This window comes from Nicrophorus vespilloides, unplaced genomic scaffold (genome assembly GCF_001412225.1).
Source record: "Nicrophorus vespilloides isolate i.1.1-1 unplaced genomic scaffold, Nicve_v1.0, whole genome shotgun sequence".
NCBI lineage: Eukaryota > Metazoa > Arthropoda > Insecta > Coleoptera > Silphidae > Nicrophorus > Nicrophorus vespilloides.
In genome coordinates, this window is record NW_017097793.1 from 115838 (window position 1) to 134514 (window position 18677).

General features: G+C 34.0%; 5 protein-coding genes across 11 annotated transcripts; 2 read left to right on the plus strand and 3 right to left on the minus strand.

The window, feature by feature from the left end:
* Nucleotides 1–914: 914 nt before the first annotated feature.
* Nucleotides 915–2374, minus strand: LOC108560999 (V-type proton ATPase subunit G). Its single transcript, XM_017918741.1, has 3 exons — nucleotides 2201–2374; nucleotides 1360–1559; nucleotides 915–1154 (listed from the first exon to the last, which is right to left on the minus strand). Exons 1-3 carry the CDS (start codon nucleotides 2280–2282, stop codon nucleotides 1086–1088), a joined length of 351 nt encoding a protein of 116 aa, XP_017774230.1. The 5' UTR covers nucleotides 2283–2374; the 3' UTR covers nucleotides 915–1085.
* Nucleotides 2375–2650: 276 nt separating this feature from the next.
* LOC108560998 (12 kDa FK506-binding protein) lies at nucleotides 2651–4098 on the minus strand. Its single transcript, XM_017918740.1, has 4 exons — nucleotides 4014–4098; nucleotides 3860–3915; nucleotides 3462–3622; nucleotides 2651–3264 (listed from the first exon to the last, which is right to left on the minus strand). The coding sequence occupies exons 2-4, from the start codon at nucleotides 3894–3896 to the stop codon at nucleotides 3136–3138; spliced, it is 327 nt and encodes a 108-aa protein (XP_017774229.1). The 5' UTR covers nucleotides 3897–3915; nucleotides 4014–4098; the 3' UTR covers nucleotides 2651–3135.
* A 286-nt stretch (nucleotides 4099–4384) lies between these two features.
* On the minus strand, nucleotides 4385–6880 carry LOC108561001 (transmembrane protein 68). Of its 3 annotated transcripts, none has more exons than XM_017918742.1 (7): nucleotides 6647–6880; nucleotides 5919–6017; nucleotides 5494–5730; nucleotides 5270–5437; nucleotides 5017–5213; nucleotides 4750–4962; nucleotides 4385–4686 (listed from the first exon to the last, which is right to left on the minus strand). In XM_017918742.1, the coding sequence occupies exons 1-7, from the start codon at nucleotides 6693–6695 to the stop codon at nucleotides 4546–4548; spliced, it is 1104 nt and encodes a 367-aa protein (XP_017774231.1). In that variant the 5' UTR covers nucleotides 6696–6880; the 3' UTR covers nucleotides 4385–4545. The 3 variants fall into 3 exon arrangements, with proteins under 3 accessions (XP_017774231.1, XP_017774232.1, XP_017774233.1); XM_017918743.1 differs by having other exon boundaries at nucleotides 5919–6080; nucleotides 6647–6879; XM_017918744.1 differs by lacking the exon at nucleotides 5919–6017 and having other exon boundaries at nucleotides 6647–6878.
* Nucleotides 6881–7347: 467 nt separating this feature from the next.
* On the plus strand, nucleotides 7348–14319 carry LOC108561005 (ATPase family AAA domain-containing protein 2-like). 5 transcript variants are annotated; one of them, XM_017918752.1, is made up of 22 exons: nucleotides 7348–7536; nucleotides 8027–8147; nucleotides 8413–8614; nucleotides 8670–8808; nucleotides 8862–9147; nucleotides 9201–9603; nucleotides 9673–9897; nucleotides 9954–10071; nucleotides 10132–10367; nucleotides 10424–10572; nucleotides 10631–10879; nucleotides 10941–11153; nucleotides 11211–11392; nucleotides 11456–11825; nucleotides 11886–12178; nucleotides 12238–12423; nucleotides 12488–12681; nucleotides 12738–12895; nucleotides 12958–13121; nucleotides 13453–13550; nucleotides 13609–13787; nucleotides 13848–14319. In XM_017918752.1, the coding sequence occupies exons 2-22, from the start codon at nucleotides 8079–8081 to the stop codon at nucleotides 13932–13934; spliced, it is 4200 nt and encodes a 1399-aa protein (XP_017774241.1). In that variant the 5' UTR covers nucleotides 7348–7536; nucleotides 8027–8078; the 3' UTR covers nucleotides 13935–14319. The 5 variants fall into 5 exon arrangements, with proteins under 5 accessions (XP_017774241.1, XP_017774240.1, XP_017774243.1 ...); XM_017918751.1 differs by having other exon boundaries at nucleotides 8074–8147; XM_017918754.1 differs by having other exon boundaries at nucleotides 7348–7464.
* A 713-nt stretch (nucleotides 14320–15032) lies between these two features.
* LOC108560995 (ATPase family AAA domain-containing protein 2-like) lies at nucleotides 15033–18491 on the plus strand. The gene is made up of 12 exons (XM_017918736.1): nucleotides 15033–15228; nucleotides 15279–15430; nucleotides 15485–15754; nucleotides 15803–16170; nucleotides 16224–16371; nucleotides 16421–16600; nucleotides 16653–16809; nucleotides 16869–16967; nucleotides 17000–17215; nucleotides 17264–17539; nucleotides 17600–17748; nucleotides 18344–18491. The coding sequence occupies exons 1-12, from the start codon at nucleotides 15033–15035 to the stop codon at nucleotides 18398–18400; spliced, it is 2268 nt and encodes a 755-aa protein (XP_017774225.1). The 3' UTR covers nucleotides 18401–18491.
* Nucleotides 18492–18677: the final 186 nt, after the last annotated feature.

The following is an 18677-nucleotide window of genomic DNA, read 5'->3' on the forward strand; positions in this document are numbered from 1 at the left end:
AACTAGAATATAGAATTATTAAACAAATTGCTCATTTCGGTAAACAATTGTTCACGTCCAAAGTGAGACAAAATGGCTCACAGCGGAATAATTATTTATAAATATTATACGAGCGTTGTATTCGGATATCATCATGTGGACTTTGCAGTACACTCGAAAGCTTGCCGCTGTTTATTTCAACTCCATTGTTTCATTCAAACACTTCTATAGAGTGACGGATTATATTTATGCAGTTTCTAATTACTTGATTATTTTTGAATCATCAAATTGTAGATTAAATTTGATGCATTTCACTGTGTAACGTTCCAGTGGTTGAGTGCTTTGGTAGTTTCAGATATTGTTCAATAAACTAGCGTGAATTCGGTGAGTATTATTCAAACTTTCAAATAAGTTAACAAACATTTGTTAATTTTTATATAACCACTAAAATTATATTGAATGTTTAACGCGTCTATTAAAAATAGTCATGTGCTATGTGCTTTATATAAAAAAATATTAAAATTTTCCATAAAATAGTTAAAATTCCTTCCGAATTAATAACGAGATTTTTAGGTTTCTTTATTATTTTCGTTTAAAATATTATTATTATTATTAATCACCAAACAGACGAAGGTTGAAGAAATGTAAAAGTAGTAAAACTTAAAAATATAGTAATGGAGCTGGATTAAAGTGAACATTGTCAGGAAGTGAGGACAAATTTAAAATTGGAACACAAGCTACAAAAATATCCTATTTGGGCAACGTAAATGAAAATTCGCATCGTATTTTGATTTCTTTCAACATTAATATTATATTTTTTCTACACAATATGATTTTTTTTCTATACAATACTGTACACATAGGATGTTATTACATAACAACACTGACAATTAGAAGAGTACGAGAAAACGTTCCGAAAGCATTGAAAATAAATACAATGCCTACATATTTATATGGAATGATAACATCTACATCATTAATCCGACACCAGAAGACGGCTCAATAACTATGTTTCTTTTCTTTATTTTTCAATGATTATTATTAATTAAATTAAGATTTAAAACATTCAATGTTTTAACGAATTCATCATTGAGTGCTAAGATTATTTAAGCACGGTAGTTCTTGTGCAGCTCAGGTTTGATGTCATACACCAAAGCCAAAACCTCTTGCATTACCTGAAAAAAAAAAAGAAATAATCATTAGATACAGTAATTACAACAAAACTTATAGAAGCCAATACAAGAATATTTTATGAACAATAAACGCATTAGATTTGCGAAACTAAGATATTATTGATTATTAAGCTAAATTGATCTTTCAAGTATTGAGTGAAAGTTATATGTTATTGATCAGCTGATGAGTACGAAGCATGTGACTTACGGGATCCTTTTGGGACATGATGGCCCTGTTCATGTCATCGATGCGATGCTTGGTGTCTTGCTCGATTTTGACGGCAACATCCTCCCTGGAACCCATGTGTTTTGCCTCGAATTCGCGGAATTGGTTCTCACGTTCGCGACGGTACTTTTCGATCTCATCTTGAGCTTCCTCCTTGGCCTGCTTTAGCCTCCTAGCCTTGCCTAACAACGAACAAAATAATCAACAATAAACAGTATTAAATTAATTCTACTATTTGAAGATAGTTGAATTGCATTAATATTGATTACATAAATATAACAAGTTGAATATTTATTGCAATAATTAGCACATTCAATGAGTGAATGGAAGACCATCATGTGATCATCCATACCTGGGTTCCTCCCTTAGCACTACAATCATGTGATTGTAATAGAAAAGTTACATCACTAATTTCCATTCAATAATAATTAAACATAACATTTACATATTTCTGAATCTTCACTTGTTAATGGATTTTATCAGCTGTGTAATAAAAACAAGCTGTTAATCTCCTGATAACTACATAATTAGATTAAAAACAAATCATGTGAGATATTCATCACATGCTTAAACAATACAAGAAACTACAAAATCAATTACAATAAGATCATTCTAAATTGGGAAAAGTAGTGCTAAAATAACTTGGCTAAGCACAAAGACTTTTTTGTCATTAAGGAATCTATTGAAATATCTCGATGCATAGTGATTTGCTGTCGGAAATTAAAAACCCGTGACCAAAAATAGGCTACACACCCATTAATGATTTTTTAGTGTATGTATATATATATATTTGTATATTAATGTAAAGTCGATAGAAACTTACGTTTGCGGGCCTCTGCAACTTTATCAGCTGCGCGTTTCTCAGCAGCCAAAAGCTGTTGGATTCCCTGCGTTTGGCTTGCCATATTCACTTTGAATAAATTCGATGTTCTGGACTATCAACCTAGCAGAACTCGCAGACGACGACCTACAAAAATAGTCATATGATTTGCCTTTAGTTCATTGGAGGTGGCGTTGCAAAGAAGCGACATCTGTTGACCATACACAATTTTGATGTAACTACGTAATCTGGTTGTTATTGATTTATTCAGATTTACTTATATATACACATCTAATAATATAACATACATATGATCATTATTTAAAAAAATTGTTAGTTTTGTATGTTCCTTACAACCAATCTTTGTTTCCGGCTTATTTTTTCTTTGGATATTTAAGTTTTTTTAAACACAAACAATTTGATTTATGGTCTATCACAAATTAATGCTACAAGTTCTTTGACAATTCTTTATTTATATTTTTTTTTTATGGGACATTCACATTACACAAACACGTTTCTTTAAATTCATAGAACATCAAAGCTCGAGTCTCTCTAGATTAAGCAGTTATTCTCTATACATGCAAGAAAGAAGAGGAAGTTATGCCTGAGTAATGAAACTGGAACCATGTGTGATGCAATACACCATCACTTTACTCATTATAAAAATAACGGTAGAGAAACATAAATGCAGTATTTGTTATTGTTATCATTACAAAAAGGAAAGAAATATTCAATCTTATAAACGCGTTATCCAACATAAACTCATCTTATCGATATAAAATAATATATCTATGAACAGTAAGTAACCTTTTATGAACTAATTGTTGTTTAGTTTGTATAAGACAGGGAATCAAATGCAAAATGGATTGTGTGTTAAGTAATTACAAAGAGATAATTGATGAATAAGGACTCATTAATTTAGTTGCGCGCAAAATAAATTACTCGACTTTAAGTAATTCTACATCGAAGATTAATGTGGCGTTTGGTGGGATAATTCCTGGATGGCCACGGGATCCGTAAGCGTAGTCAGGGGAGCAAATGAGTCTAGCTCTTTGTCCAACACTCAACTGAAAAAGAAACATTTCAATTAGTATTAATTCTTAAATGGAATATTCATTTTAAAGCATGAATAGTCAGGGTTAAAAATAGTAAACACCATAATCAACCAACCAAAAACAATGTGCATCAGTTATCAGAGCGCAAGGATATTCAATCATCATATAATTTATATTTTTTGAAGTTTAAATAAATTTATGTAACTTACTTGAGCTACACCTTCATCCCATCCCTTGATAACTTCTCCCTTTCCAATGCGAAACTTGAATGGTACTCCACGGTCACGGGAGGAATCAAACTTGGTACCATTTTGCAATGTTCCAGTGTAGTGCACGACAACAGTTTGTCCAGTTTTTGGGAAAGTCTGGCCTGTAAACAATCATCCTTAATTTACATTATCAATAGCACTAAAGAAAAAGAAAGATATATCAAGGTCATGCAGAATACCCCAAATAAGGACATGCAAAAGGGCTGAAGAAAATCAAAGTTATCTTGTGTCAATTTCAGTTACGAACTTCCAGTTATTTTGTTTTGCGCTGAGAATTTACACAGAAAAGGGGATTTTTGCAATAATCTTTAATAATGATATTGGTTTTAGGAACTCACCATCGCCTCCCGCAATATTTTCGATTTGTACACCCATGGTTTTTAAGAGAATTTCACTGAAATATTAACGAAATAACGACTGTTTAATTCACCTTTCGGTTGGTTGAGTATTTTATATGTTCGTAGTAAATAAATATGTTATGGCCTCACTTACCGGCAGTCCCTGCGATTATCCAAATTGCAAATGGCGACTTGTTATCCCCACTATTAAACGCTTGTTCAAATAGGGGGAATGCCAAATAACGGAAAATTTATTTCCGCATTTCCGTGCGTGCGCTCCTCCGCTTGGCGCGAAATTTAAAATCCAACTCTTCGTACAGATTATCTTCTTTTTTCGTGCTACCAGTAAGAACATCTGTTTTACAAACAATTCTGAGAAAACGCTTTTTATGTTTGTTTTATGCCAGGTTTATGAAAAAGGACATAATGTTGATGCACATCTGGTTGCCCGTAAATTAATAAAGAAAAGAAAGCAAGTAAAATTTAAATACTTTATTATGCATTTAAATAAATAATGTATGTATATTATGTAAGCCATTTGGTAATACGTAAAGTTTGTAGAAAAAAAATTTTCTAAAAATACTTAATATAAGGCTATATACATAAAATTGCTAAAGTAAAGATTGCTTGTTAAAATGCATACAGTATAATTAATGCAATTCGATGTGTCTAGTTTTAAGTACATGTCAACACGTTCTGCATCGCTTTGAACTTTTGTCATCCTTGTATTTTCTCCTGAAATATGGAATGCGATCTAACAACCCGCATAAAATACTGCCTGGCAATCTTTGATGAGTTTGCACTAAATCTCGAATAGCGTTTGCGATCTAAAATAGAAATACGTTGGAGTAATAATGAAACAAACGGAACAGAACAGAAACGATAATTACTTTGGCTTGTAATTCCTCAGGTGTTAAATTAGGATCGTAAGGAATGGGTTTGCCGACGTGCGTCGTCAACTTCACCGGAAATCCGCCGTAATTCCAAGCCAACGGAAATTTAGTCCAGGCGTACAGCCTGAGGAAGATCTTCCTTCCGAAGGAACCGCACAGTCCAGCCCGGAAAGCTTCTCTTATATTTTCGGTGAACATAGGTATAATCGGCTGAAAAAATACGAATACTTATTTTGCTATAAAGAATTTATTCATATCTCTAACCGATTTGGCATCCAATGCGACTTTCGCAAAACCCAACCGCTTCTTCCATAGAAGGTTGTAGGTACTGCTCGATCCAAACTGGGCTTCATAGACGCCTCCAGGTGCAATCCCCAATAAATTACCTTCCTTCAAAATATTCGCGCATATCAATCTCGTGCCAGGAATTACGTTCAATGCGTCGGCTATAATAGAAAAACCTTAAAGCAGAGTTCATTATTGGATCGTTTTCGAAGTGATTTTGTTTAATCCGCACCAGGTATTTTGAACAGAAAGTTATCAGCCACCGTGTGTATCAGTCTGTTTCTAGTTAAATAGACTTTCGCTATAAAATAATACATATCTACAGGAATGGAGCCGTGATAATAAACTATTAAAGCTGGACTATCGGTTGGGATATTTTCGATGCCATCGATTTCGTATCCTGAAAAACTTGTATGCTGTATGTTTCAATATGCATCGTATTAAGAGAATGTTCACCGTGCCATATCCAGCCGTGAGCATCCCAAATTGCCGAAACAATTTTGACTCCTGTTCCCCACATATCCCGTGCATCTATCGTCCTCTTTAACGTATGCCAATGAAGTTTGTATATGTACAAAATTAGTGCCGACAGGTAAATAAGAATTCCGATAACGATAGGCAGTAGAATGGTTATCACCAGTGGTGTCAAAAGCCACGTCAGCCATAGCGAGTAGTCTATGTCGATGTATTCAACTACAACAGAAAATGCAAATAGTATTAGCATGTTTTGTTTTTTCAAAACATCTTGAAAATTTTAAATGATCAATTTACTTAGAAGAGGTGCTATTTGTAGGGGGAAGGATAAGTGAGCTCAAAAGGGTGAACCACAATAATTAATCGAAATTTCGTAAGAATAGTGTACACCAAACGGACTTACTCACCGTTAGCCTGTATCTTTCCAGATTCAACTGGCAAAGCTGCACAGACGTCTACATGATATCCAAAGTACAGCAAAGCAATCCATACAATCATATTTATCCCTACATAGAATTGCAGTTAAATCACATTGAATCATCATCGCGCATCTTTTATCTAATGCCAAACTATAAAATGTCAATATTTTAAAATCTACTTGATTGTTTTTCCTATTGAGGTTTGCAAGTTAATTAACAAACACATGTCGACATATTTCAAAATATTAAAAAATGTGCATATTCTAAACTTTATCACAAAACTATTACCAATTATATTTAAATGAGACCTTCAACTGTTGATTAATGAGTATTTACTATGAAAAAAGCAAACATCACTGATGCAATGCATCATAATTAACATATACTATTCACTATTTAAAATAATATAATACGAATTCAAGGATTTACAAAGTTCGAAACATCTTGTATTTTTTATTAATATAATTATATTTTTTTAAATGATTTTGAATATTAATGAAGGACAAAAAAAGCATTAAATTAAATACGTGAGTATTTTATAATCAAACTGAATGTTTCTGTGCAAACCGCAAACAATTTATTGATTTTCCACGCCAATATAATCCAATGATAACAAAAGTAAACAATAGGCATTTGTTTTATATGGCTTTTAACAATCGTTGTTGTTTTCGCATAAATTTCTTTTTTACATAACACGCAATTTTTGCTCGGCTTACCTAAAAAATCGTATATGGAATTCTTTGTATCGTCCAAAAACAACCACATTTTGTTAGTAACCACAATGGTAACAGTTGTGAATCGATACAGGATTTGTCTTCATTCATTTAGAGCCATATATTTCCACTTATGATATGAAATTTTGAAAATAAATCAGATGTACAATAACAACAATCAACACATGATGGTGAACAGCTGACAGACGTTCAATAACTGTCAATTGTACTGACACTTAGTACTGCTTACGAGACTTACTAGAAAGTTTATTCTGTTGAATTAACAGAACTCATATATGTATATATAGGTAAACTGAAATTCGTTAACAACATGTCGTATGGTGGGGGAATACATCCTTGTTGTTATATTCTCATAATCAATATATTATATATGTTAAATAATGAAATATATATTTAAGTTTTTTTTACAGATTCAGCCATTTTCAGATATCCAAGAAATCCTTCTCTTTATATACGTTTAAAATTAATAACATGATTTTTTATCATCCATTTATTGCAGATTATTTATTCACTGCTTTTACAATATTAACTCTGATTAATCATAAGGAATTCTAACTTATCTAAGAATATCTACTTTATTGTTAATTTGGATATACTATTTTTATAATACAGGTCTGTACTTGAAGTTGCATAATCAGCTTTAGGGACTTTTAACCATGTTGTATACCAACATCACCCAACATGTTAGTGATGTTAGTCAGACACTTATTGTTGGTGTGTTAATGTCGATTATTGTTGGAAGGAAAGTGTAGTTAAAGTGGCTTAATTTTGCATTAATTTATACTTAATCACTGCCAGCTGTAAGTTAAAAGCCTTAATTATCACCCAGAGCAGTTTTAGGGCTTGAACTAACTCCTAGAAATTAGACACAGGTGAAACAAAAAACCATTATTTCATAACTGCCTCTCACCAAAACAAAAATAACACACACGATAATTATTTGCTATTTTTTTATGTTTGCGCTTGATATATTAATTTGCCATCACCGGGAATGCATAGTTACGGGCTTTATTGATCCTTCCCAGAAGAAATACCTAAATGGGTCATTTAATTTTAGTATTTCCAAATGCAATTGTGAAATGGCACACACACCTGCACTTGTTTTTGTTTATTGTTGGTGGGTTCGTTTTGTTGTTTTTTGTGCATGCTTGCTTTGTTTAAATGGGTGTAGCCAATAAAGTATTGAAACAAATGTTCTCTACTACAAAGCAAATAACTGTTACTCTAATGACATAGTAGTTAACCTTCATAGGATATTTAAAAAGTTAAATACACTTTTCACCTCTTCTGATTATACTTGCATTTCTTAATACAGACATATAAGGGATCAATTTTCATCAATGATTTTGTGAAATATTTCAGTGTGTTGTTGAGTTCTGATTAGTTTTAATACAACTGATGTGCATTAGGTGAAATGGTAAACACAAGACGCACAGAGTCTAGTGGGTTGGCCACAGATAATGGCCCTCGCTACCGGACAAGGGTATGTGTTCTAGATCAAGACAATCAGCAAACCTTTTTTTATTTTACATACATATGTATATTATTTTTTGTTTCAGTCATTTTCTAACAAACAATGTTTTATTATTATTTTTAATTTAACATAAACAAACATTTTAATTTGTCATATGCTTTTGACATTCCAGTGTCTATTTAATTTAATTTCTATTTATTAATTTATATTTTATTATTGCTCCATAAGTGCTGTATCAATTGATTTTTTTTTAATTGATTTTATTCAATTTTAGACTACAGTACCTATATTGGGTTCTTCTTGTGAATCAGACAGTGGAGGGCAAGGAGAAGAAGAAGAATCTGCAGATGAGGAAGATTCCTGGAGTTCACAGGGAAAACCCAAAGTAATAGCAATCAAGAACAATAAACCATTAGTACCTCCAAGAGTTAGGGAATTGAGGAATCGATTTGTATGTGAAGAGAGAAAATTTAATCGTAATTTTTTCCTCGGTAATTCGCCAATTATTATAATAAATTCTTGCCTTTTCAGCTCTAAATATATTTAAGCGGAACTTAAGAAGTTCAAGGAAACTATTAGCTGTAAATGATCGAAGACCTAAACTAGCAGTTTATTCCTCGCATAAAATGCGTGATGAATTAGAATCGGAAGATGAATATTACAACTCACAGTAATATATCAACTACAACTTAAGTATTCTTCACTAATATCTATTTATTTTAGTCGTCATTCTCGGAGGAATCATTATGCTAAATCCCATTTATCTAGACTGGAAAGACGAACTGCCTTATCACTAAGACCAATAACAAGGAAGTCTTACAAAGATGATGTTGATATTGCTACATGTAATTCAGATGAAAGCGATTGCACTAGGGATATTGCGGAAGTGAGAAGAAGCACCAGAAAAAGGAGTAATGGTCACAGCATGTCTTGGTTAACAGATAATCAAATGCATAAAGTCGGCTATCCGAATTTAGATTTGGATGATGAAGATAGTAGAGATGTCGAGGTAAATTATTTCTTGGGATGCGTCAGGAATATACATTAATAATTTTCTTTCAGGATCATCATACGGCTGGTAACCACAGAAGTACAAGAAGTAAAAACTTGTCATATTTGTATAGTTTGAAGACTGAGGAGATGCATTCCACGCGCAATGGCCAAGTAGAGTCTCACGATAAAGAGAACAAGAAGGATAATAATATTATAAGTGGAAGAAGCAAAGCGAGACGGGTTAAAGTCGAGGACAAAGAGGAGACGTTGCAGGCCGACAGTCAAAGTGATATTAATGATACCAATGCTGAAGTTCGAAATAACCAATCGAAGACTCCCGTATGTGAGAGTGGAGAGGAAAATGAAAAGGTAAATGGTAAGATTAGCAAAGGGGTGAAACGAGAACAAGAAAATAATGTTGATGACAAGAATGAAGATAATGAAGATGAGGACAACGAAGAAAAAGCTCAAGGTAAATAATATTGTCACCCACCATTAATTGATTGGTATAATATTAAAATAAATCGCATATGTTTTGCAGAAGAGGAAGATGATGAACACAATTCTGATGAAAATAAGCCCGTTGAAGATATGGGTGAAACATCTGAAAGTGAAGACGAAATAATTAAGCGCAGAACTAGTAGAAGGAGGAGAAATAATTTCCCTGATACTACAGGTTCGAAAATAATTGATAGCTCCAGCTCATCGGAAGTCTGCCGGTATTCCTTGCGAGATAGATCAAAACCAAAGCAATCCACCATAACTCGTAAATTATATATAATTTCATTTAAATACAAATAATTCAAATATGTTTCATTTAAGTGAGGGAAAGGTCGGTTCATTCCAGACATAGATACACGATTCGTAAAATCTCCACTGATTCTCGATCAAATGACTCTAGTGACAATGAGGAAATGTGTAGAAAAAATAACAAATACAGGTTAGTTATCTATAATTTCTATATTCAAAATAATTATAGTATCTTTTCTATTTGATGCAGTAAAAATCCAAAAGGACAACATTCAAAGAACGATCAGCTAAAATCTGGTGGAAATAATGTTATACCAATTGGGCCGGACACTTTAGATCCGGGCATTAACTTTAGTAGTGTTGGCGGTTTAGATAGTCATGTTCAATGTTTGAAGGAAATGATTTTACTTCCAATGATTTATCCAGAAATTTTTAAGAAGTTTCAAATTCAACCTCCTCGCGGAGTACTCTTTCACGGACCCCCAGGTATTTAATTATTATTTATCATTTATTATATTTTACTACATAAAGTCTCATGTCAGGTACTGGAAAAACTTTATTGGCACGTGCTTTAGCCAATGAATGCTCGTTTGGTTCTAAAAAAGTGAGTTTTTTCATGAGGAAGGGCGCTGATTTGTTAAGTAAATGGATTGGAGAGTCGGAGAAGCAATTGCGATTGCTATTTGAAGAGGTAACATACTTAATTATATTAAATAAAAGTCATACTAATTTAATGTTTTTTATCGAAGGCTGCGAAACGGAAACCATCTATCATTTTCTTTGACGAGGTTGATGGTCTTGCGCCAGTTCGATCATCAAGACAGGATCAAATACATGCCAGTATAGTGTCGACGCTTTTAGCGTTAATGGATGGTTTGGATAGTAGAGGAGAGGTCATTGTAGTTGGAGCTACCAATAGAATAGATTCAATAGATCCTGCTTTGAGAAGACCTGGCCGATTTGATAGGGAGCTGTTCTTCCCGTTACCAGCACGCAAAGTAATTAATCTTGTTATATATTAAGGAATAGATCACGTTAAATTGTTGTAAACTCTTTTAGGAAAGGGAAGAAATATTGAGGGTACATGTATCCCAATGGGCGACTCCACCAAACGATCAATTGATTTCGTACTTAGCTGAAAGTGCAGTTGGATATTGTGGTTCAGATTTAAGGGCACTGTGTTCCGAGGCTGTGATACAAAGTTTTAGAAGAAACTATCCGCAAGTTTATAATTCCAATCATAAACTTCAGGTGGATTCAGAGAACGTTAAAGTAAGTCATCTAGGTGTTTAAATTGGATGTAATAATATTTAATGTAATGCGTCATAGGTAGAAAAATTGGATTTCTTGAGAGCGAAGTCCGTGTTAGTACCTGCATCGCATAGGGTCACAGTGACTATAGGCAGAAAGCTATTACCTGTTTTGGAACCATTACTTCAAGAACCACTAGATCACATTCTTAAAACGTTGGGGCGTTCTTTCCCTCATGGGCTCGACCAGAATTTAGCCAAGTAACGTTAAATATTAATTGAATGAAATTTCTCTTATTGACATTTTTGTTTACTTTTTTTTAGAGTAAAAGTTTCTGCTAGTGTGAGACCTGCTCAAATGCTTCTCCTGGGTAACGGTTACACCCATGGACAGTCATATTTAGCAGGTGCCATCATGCATACCATGGAACACATTCATTCACATATATTAGACTTGAGTTCATTACACAAAGAGTTTGGAAGATCTGCTGAAGAAGCCTGCGTTCAAGTTTTCCACGAAGCCAAACGGAATGTACCTAGCATTATTTACATTCCCAATATAGATCTGCTCTGGAGGTTGCTTAGCGATACTACCTTGGCCATCTTCGTGGCGCAGCTTATCCAACTAGATCCAAACAGTCCGATCCTTATTTTAGCCACAGCGGATAGTTTGTACGAGGACATCCCCGACCAGGTAAGTCCAGATAATTACATCTAATGTGAGTCTTTATTTACATTTTATTTATATTTTCAGATTACTAATTTATTTTCGCGATATCGGAACGAAGTATACGAGATTCAAGTACCCGACGAGGATAGGCGAAGGAACTTCTTTAAACCATTAATTGTGGACGCCTGTTTGAAACCACCCAAAATTCCAAGAGATAATATGCAGAGTCCACCTCCGCTCCCTCGAGCTCCGACACCTGAGCCCGATGCACTTTCAGAATCTGAAGCCAAAAAGATGTACGAAAAGGAAGAATCAACGATGGTGGAACTGAGGATATTTCTACGCGATATGTGCAAGAAATTGGCATCAAACAGATTGTAAATTAATCAACTTATGTATTGTATACTATTGTAATTTAAAACATATTGCTTTTTAGATTCTATATGTTTACCAAACCTGTTGATACCAAGGAGGTTCCTGATTATACCACAATTATTAAACATCCGATGGATCTGGAAACGATGATGACTAAAGTAGATCTACATCAATATGAATGTGCTAAAGATTTCTTGGAAGATATAGAGCTGATTTGTCACAATGCTTTAGAATATAATCCGGATAGGTTTGTATTTGCTGTTTCTATTTATTCCCTTTTTATTTGAATTGTATTTTATTTTTAATTCTAGGACATCAGCAGATAAGCAGATCCGACATAGGGCTTGCAGCTTGCGAGACTACGCGTACGCCCTTATCAAGAATGAGATGGATAGCGATTTCGAAGATAAGTGTCAAGATATATCGGTACAGCGCAGGAAGCGTAAAGTCAAAACGAGAGATTACATACCACGATATTTGGATAAGGTTTGCAAAAATGAGATTGGTAAGTTGTATTTTTTGGTAAACTCACTCTTTATTATTTTAATGTGTATATTATAGATGAATCCAAACAGTGCGAAGATTCGAAGCCTTCGTATACTCCATCAAGAGTTGGCATATCTAAGAAACGAAAGATGAACTCTTGGTGTCGGGGGATTTTAAGTAAGAGGCGAAAGAAGTCTAGTCCTTCGAATGATATGCAGAATGGAGACGTAAATGTAATTAATTATATTTGAATATGTTAATCATCAGTCTTAAACATTATTTTTCTATAATATAGCACGAATTGGACGACAAAACTTCTGAGGAGACCGAGAACTCGAAAGAAGCAGACTTTGGAAACAATACGGAAATGTCGGTAGAGGAAAACTTGTCTCCTAATCTAACGGAACCTCTATCTGTTAATTGTGATACAACAACTATACACTTGAAATCGATTCATACGTAAGTATTTGTCTATAAAGTTTTAGCTCAGACAAAGTATGTAAGCGGATGAAAGTTAAAACATCCATACAACGTAAACTTTTAAAACGGATGACGGCATCATATACAGTGTTTGCTTTTTCCCTAAACGAGTTTTACAAACAAAATGCTTGAACAGAAGTAAAATATGCAATAGTCATTATACAAATTAGTTTCTTTAATTTACAGTTTATTTATTATTTTTATAAAAAATATAGTTTGCTTCCGTGACATTCTGTTGTACATACATTGACTTGCAATGAACTTCCGCCTGAATTCTTTATAAACTGTTAATGTAATTTGTTTCTTGAAGGCCGAACAGTCGTAAGTTATGCGATCTGATGAGTCCATCAGAGCTCTTGGGTGACCCATTAGATTTCGATGACGTGGACCAAGCTTTAAATGAGAACAGTGAGTATTCATGTCCAGACTAAAATTAATTTATTAACTGCGAATTTGTTTTTAACAGGTAATTCTGTCGAAGAACAGAAAGTAGACATAAATGAAGAGCAGTTGAAAGCCGTATTAGAAAAGGCCGTTACCATTACCACCGACCATGCACTTCAATCATTGTTGGACTTGCATTTTCAGCTTAGCAGGATCGTCAAGGAATTTATTGGACTAAGTAACAGATCAAAATTGCCAAAGGTAACGAAATCAACTTTTAATGATTGAAACCATTGACTCATGTTTTATACGTTGTTGCAGAAATTGAGAAAGGAACTCAAAAGGTATCAGGGTGAAAACAACGTAGACGTTGTGCAACCAAACAAAAATAATACAACGGATTGCTAAGAGGAACTAACCATAACCGAATCATCACTGCCGAATTATTTTTATATACAAAGGGATAGGATTTTATGCGGCCGCAGTATTGTTTGTTTTTTTAGATTACCTTAAATGTAATTACTTTTATTCCATTCATTTTTAATGGGTACTTTGATTGTTTACCGATTTTCCTTTTCATTATCTCGTCGATAAAAAGAAAATAAAAGAAAGTCGTTCACTGCCAGATTTCAGATGTAAGAGATGAAAGAGATATAGCTTAAACATAATATATAATTATCGCATCTTATTTTCTTGATGTATTTATTAATTCTTTTCTTTCGTTTAGTGATTATTACGATTAATTTGTATTTAAAAGAAACAATATGAGATATATGTATAATTTTTCTTTAGTTTGGAGATGTTTTATTTGTAATAATTAGAAAATACGAACAAAGAGAGAGAGAGAGCTAAACACAAATTTTCATGTTATTGATTTTAGTCTTAATTGTTCATGAGAAATCAAAATACAATATTTTGTGATGCCGAAAGCACTTTAATTCCTGAAAAAATAAAGTACATATGCTTAAACTAGAGATGACTGCATCGTTGACAAAGCATCAAAGTCAATACACCAATGTCCATTTATTGTTGTTAACTCATTTATCAAATTGCTATACAGGTTCATTTCAAAAGAGATACATGTCTGATGATTGAATTAATACGTAACATTTCTACTTCAAAATGACCACATTTACGAATTCACGTTCTTTTTAGGGGATTTCCCCAATTTGTCCATTACTGTTCGGATGGGGTTAAGAAGTGTCAAAGCAACAATATTGTGTTGTTAATAAATGATATTTAAATAAAAACACATTCTATGAATTTCATGTTTGATTTTAAATACGCTTGTATTCCTATGTGTATTATGTATAAATTACGAACGCATAATCATTTGCATCAAGTGTGTCCAGATGTCGATGTCATTTTTTGAACTGATTCGATATAAATTTGCTGGTTGAAAACATCAAAAAAAAAAAGAAGTCATCCTTTATTTTTTTCTTTATCTTTGGATGTGAGCACGATGTTTCCTTGCGTTCATTTTAATCGAATGAAGATCGGTTTCAGATGGCTACAGTAAATCGAAATCGTTTAAGTAGAATTCACCCGAACAAATCGAAGACAGATTTCTCGAAGGTTGGTGGACTCGCGAATCACATCAAACTCCTAAGGGAGATCATCATCTTGCCGCTGCTATACGGCGATTTGTACCATCATTTCAATATAAAAGCGCCCAGAGGAGTAATTTTCTACGGACCTCCTGGTATTCTATAATTCATTCAAAGCGTTCTAGTATATTTAATGTTGTTTCAGGAACTGGAAAGACATTGGTGGCAGGAGCGTTAGCAAACGAGTTAAATAAAGAGGGAAATGGTAAAGTGTCATTCTTTCAGCGGAAAGGAGCTGATATATTAGACAAATGGGTTGGAGAGTCCGAGAGGAAGTTGCGTGAACTTTTTGAAAAAGTTGCGGCCTTTTTTTTCAATTTTAATTCATGCTTAATGGTATGACGGTTTCAGGCAACAAAAGCTCGTCCTTCGGTCATATTTTTTGATGAACTCGATGGTTTAGCTCCGGAACGTTCGATTCGTAATGACCAAGTGCATAGTAGCGTTGTGGCCACATTATTGGCCTTAATGGATGGTTTGGATAATATGTCAGGGGTCATCGTAATTGGGGCCACAAATCGTATAGATTCCATTGATCCGGCTCTTCGGCGGCCTGGACGTTTTGATAGAGAACTTTATTTTCCTTTACCTTGCATAAACGCTCGAAAAGACATCTTGCAGGTATTGTGAATATTGCACATAAATGTTGTTACTTCTTTGCCGTTTCAGGTACATATGAGGACTTGGAAGCATAAGCCAAATTCCGATTTTCTGAATCATCTAGCTGAGTTAACTACCGGCATGTGCGGATCTGATCTGCAAGCTCTGTGTGCTGAAGCTGTTCTTTGCAGTTTAAAACGGAAATATCCGACAATCAACCAGAAACCCAAGATCAATATTGAGGTGGAGTCAATTAGAGTTGAAGAACAAGACTTCCTTAATGCCAGATTGAATATAACGCCAACTTCTCAGAGGTTGGGTAACTGCAAGATGCGTCGTCTAAGCGCGTTCATTCAGCCGCTGCTTCAACGGCAGATAGATAAGATCGTAAGACATATCGAAGTACTATTGCCGCATTTTACTCAAGTCTATAGGAAGTAACTACATATCTGCGCGACAATCGAAGAGAGACCGTTTATATTCTCGATAGATTTTTAGTTGGGAACGAGCGGTATGCTGGTAGATTGGTTCTCAAAGGCAGCGCCCAACAAGGTCTCAATAATCACGTTGTTCCGGCATTGCTGCAAACCTTGGAGCACTTGCAGAGCTATGTCTTGGATATACCTGGACATTACAAAGTCTGTGGATCACGCGTAAATCGAAGAGCAATTAATCGTATCATTCCAGAAAGTTATTTCGAGCGCAATCCACAATTTTCCATCGATTCTGGTGCTCTCACGTGTTGATGATTGGTGGGATATAATAGACAATAATATTCAAATGTCCATAAGTTCAATGTTGGACGATATTCACGCCGGTCTTCCGGTCCTGCTGATTGCAACCTGCAACAAAGACCTACCAGAAATGGTATAGATTTAGCTGATTTCATTCAAATGAATCAACAAACATTCATTTACAGTTGCAAGATCATTTTCATTATAATAGCAGCATCGTGATGCAACTGGAAGATCCGACCTTCGAGGAACGCGAAAAGTTCTTTGCACCATTATTTTTCGGCAACAAAATTTTGAGCGTTTTCCATATCTGGAAGGAGGAAAATCATCCAAAAGTTAAGGGTAAGGAAGAGATCAAAACAAAGATTTTGCCAGGAATTCCTTTTATTATATTATTTAAGAAGAAAGCGACGAAGATGACGACGAGAGCAAAATTGTTACGAAACAGAAAATTCGATTGATTATGAGCCGTACGACGAGGTTGAGAGGAGGTGGCGGAGGTTGAGTTCGCTAAAACTGTTATATTGTTTCTAAATCGTGCTTTTACATGAAGGTAAGCGAAGGCAATCGAGGCGCTCACTTTTCATAAAGCCGGATTTGACGAGGATCAAACATTCGAGTGGTAGGATTCACAGGTTCAGGGAATCCGAAAGCAGGAGGTGCATGAATAGTAGCCTTGCAGCGCTCCAAGAATGTTACAAAACAGCGTTAAATTATGCTCGAACCAAGTTTGGCGTTTCCGAAACAGGTACAATGAAGTAGATAATAAAGCTCACCGTAAATGTTCTTTTCATAGAAAATTGCAAGAGCGTTCAAGCTTTGAGGAATCGACCGTCTGCGGCAGACAATCTCAAACATCAACAACCGTCTACCGCTGTGACCGATCTGGTCAATTGCAAAAAAATCATGACTCCTCAAACCTGCGTCAGTAAACCTAAAGAAAGTTCTTGCAACGTGGAAACATTGTACTACAATAAAGGCATTAAAAGGGAACGGGAATCCGATTACTCGGTAAACCTTCCAAAGCATTCAAACAATTTCAACGAACTTGTTGACACGACAGGTATCGAAGGTATATAAAAGAAAGATTAGATTTGATTTGAAATATTATGACATATTATTCTTTTTCAAGATAATAACGTTGATGACATATATTCTTTGTGGAAACGCGTTTCGAATGTCACTTCCGATGGACTTCCGGTCGTTCAATTGGAGCTTCTGTATGACACTATTCTAGCATGCATCTATATTAACAAAAATAGTTTCAAGGATGTTTTCCAGGTATCTATTTATCAATAAATTATTAGTAAATCTAATTCACCCAATGATATCTTTGAAGATTTAATGAAGCTTTAAATATTTATTTATTTAAAAAAAGTATCATCGAAGTCCAGTAATACTTACAAAATTTAAGTATACGTTACGTTATTAGCAAATGTAAATTGGACTAGTTTACTGTAGTTAATTTTCATCATCTTCAATCCAAACACAACTTAACCGTTGCTAATTTATCCTTATTTCAATACAACATAATTTTAGTCACATTTAGTTTGAAAAAATATAAATATTTCCAGTTACTTATATTAAAATACAATTTGTATGTAGGAACACAATTAATTTTGTTTGAAAAAAATAATTGAAATGTTATTTATGAAACAGTTTAAATGTGATAGAATTTGAATGCAGATCACTAGACTTTCACATTCAACATTAATTCAAAGATTTCACCGTTTAGATTAGGAAACATTATTGTCTAATGGAACAATTCAAATACATTACATTTCGCTACGAAAAGTTTTATATAATTTGACATGTATTTTAAAAATGAATTTGTTTTGTCTGAGGTTCTAAAAAGATTAATTTCGTTTGATTTTAGGGTTTGGAAAATGCATTGAATAATTTCGAAAGCAGTTGTTCCAGAGATGAGTACTAACGATGGTGCAATGTCTTCTTTGTGTACTGAGAGATAATTAAAAAAAAAGTATAAAGATGATATTTTGTGGTAATCGAATTTCTTCGATGTACGTGTGCTTTTCTGTGTTGTGTTAAAGCTAACAACTGAAAATACAGATACATTATTTTAAAATAATTTTGTCTTTCTTAAATGCGATTCGGAAATGTCGAGCGCTCCAGATGACCATTTATGTACATATTTGGTTTAATCGAATTGCTGCTCTAATTTAGATCGCGTCTCTTGCATAACCATTATC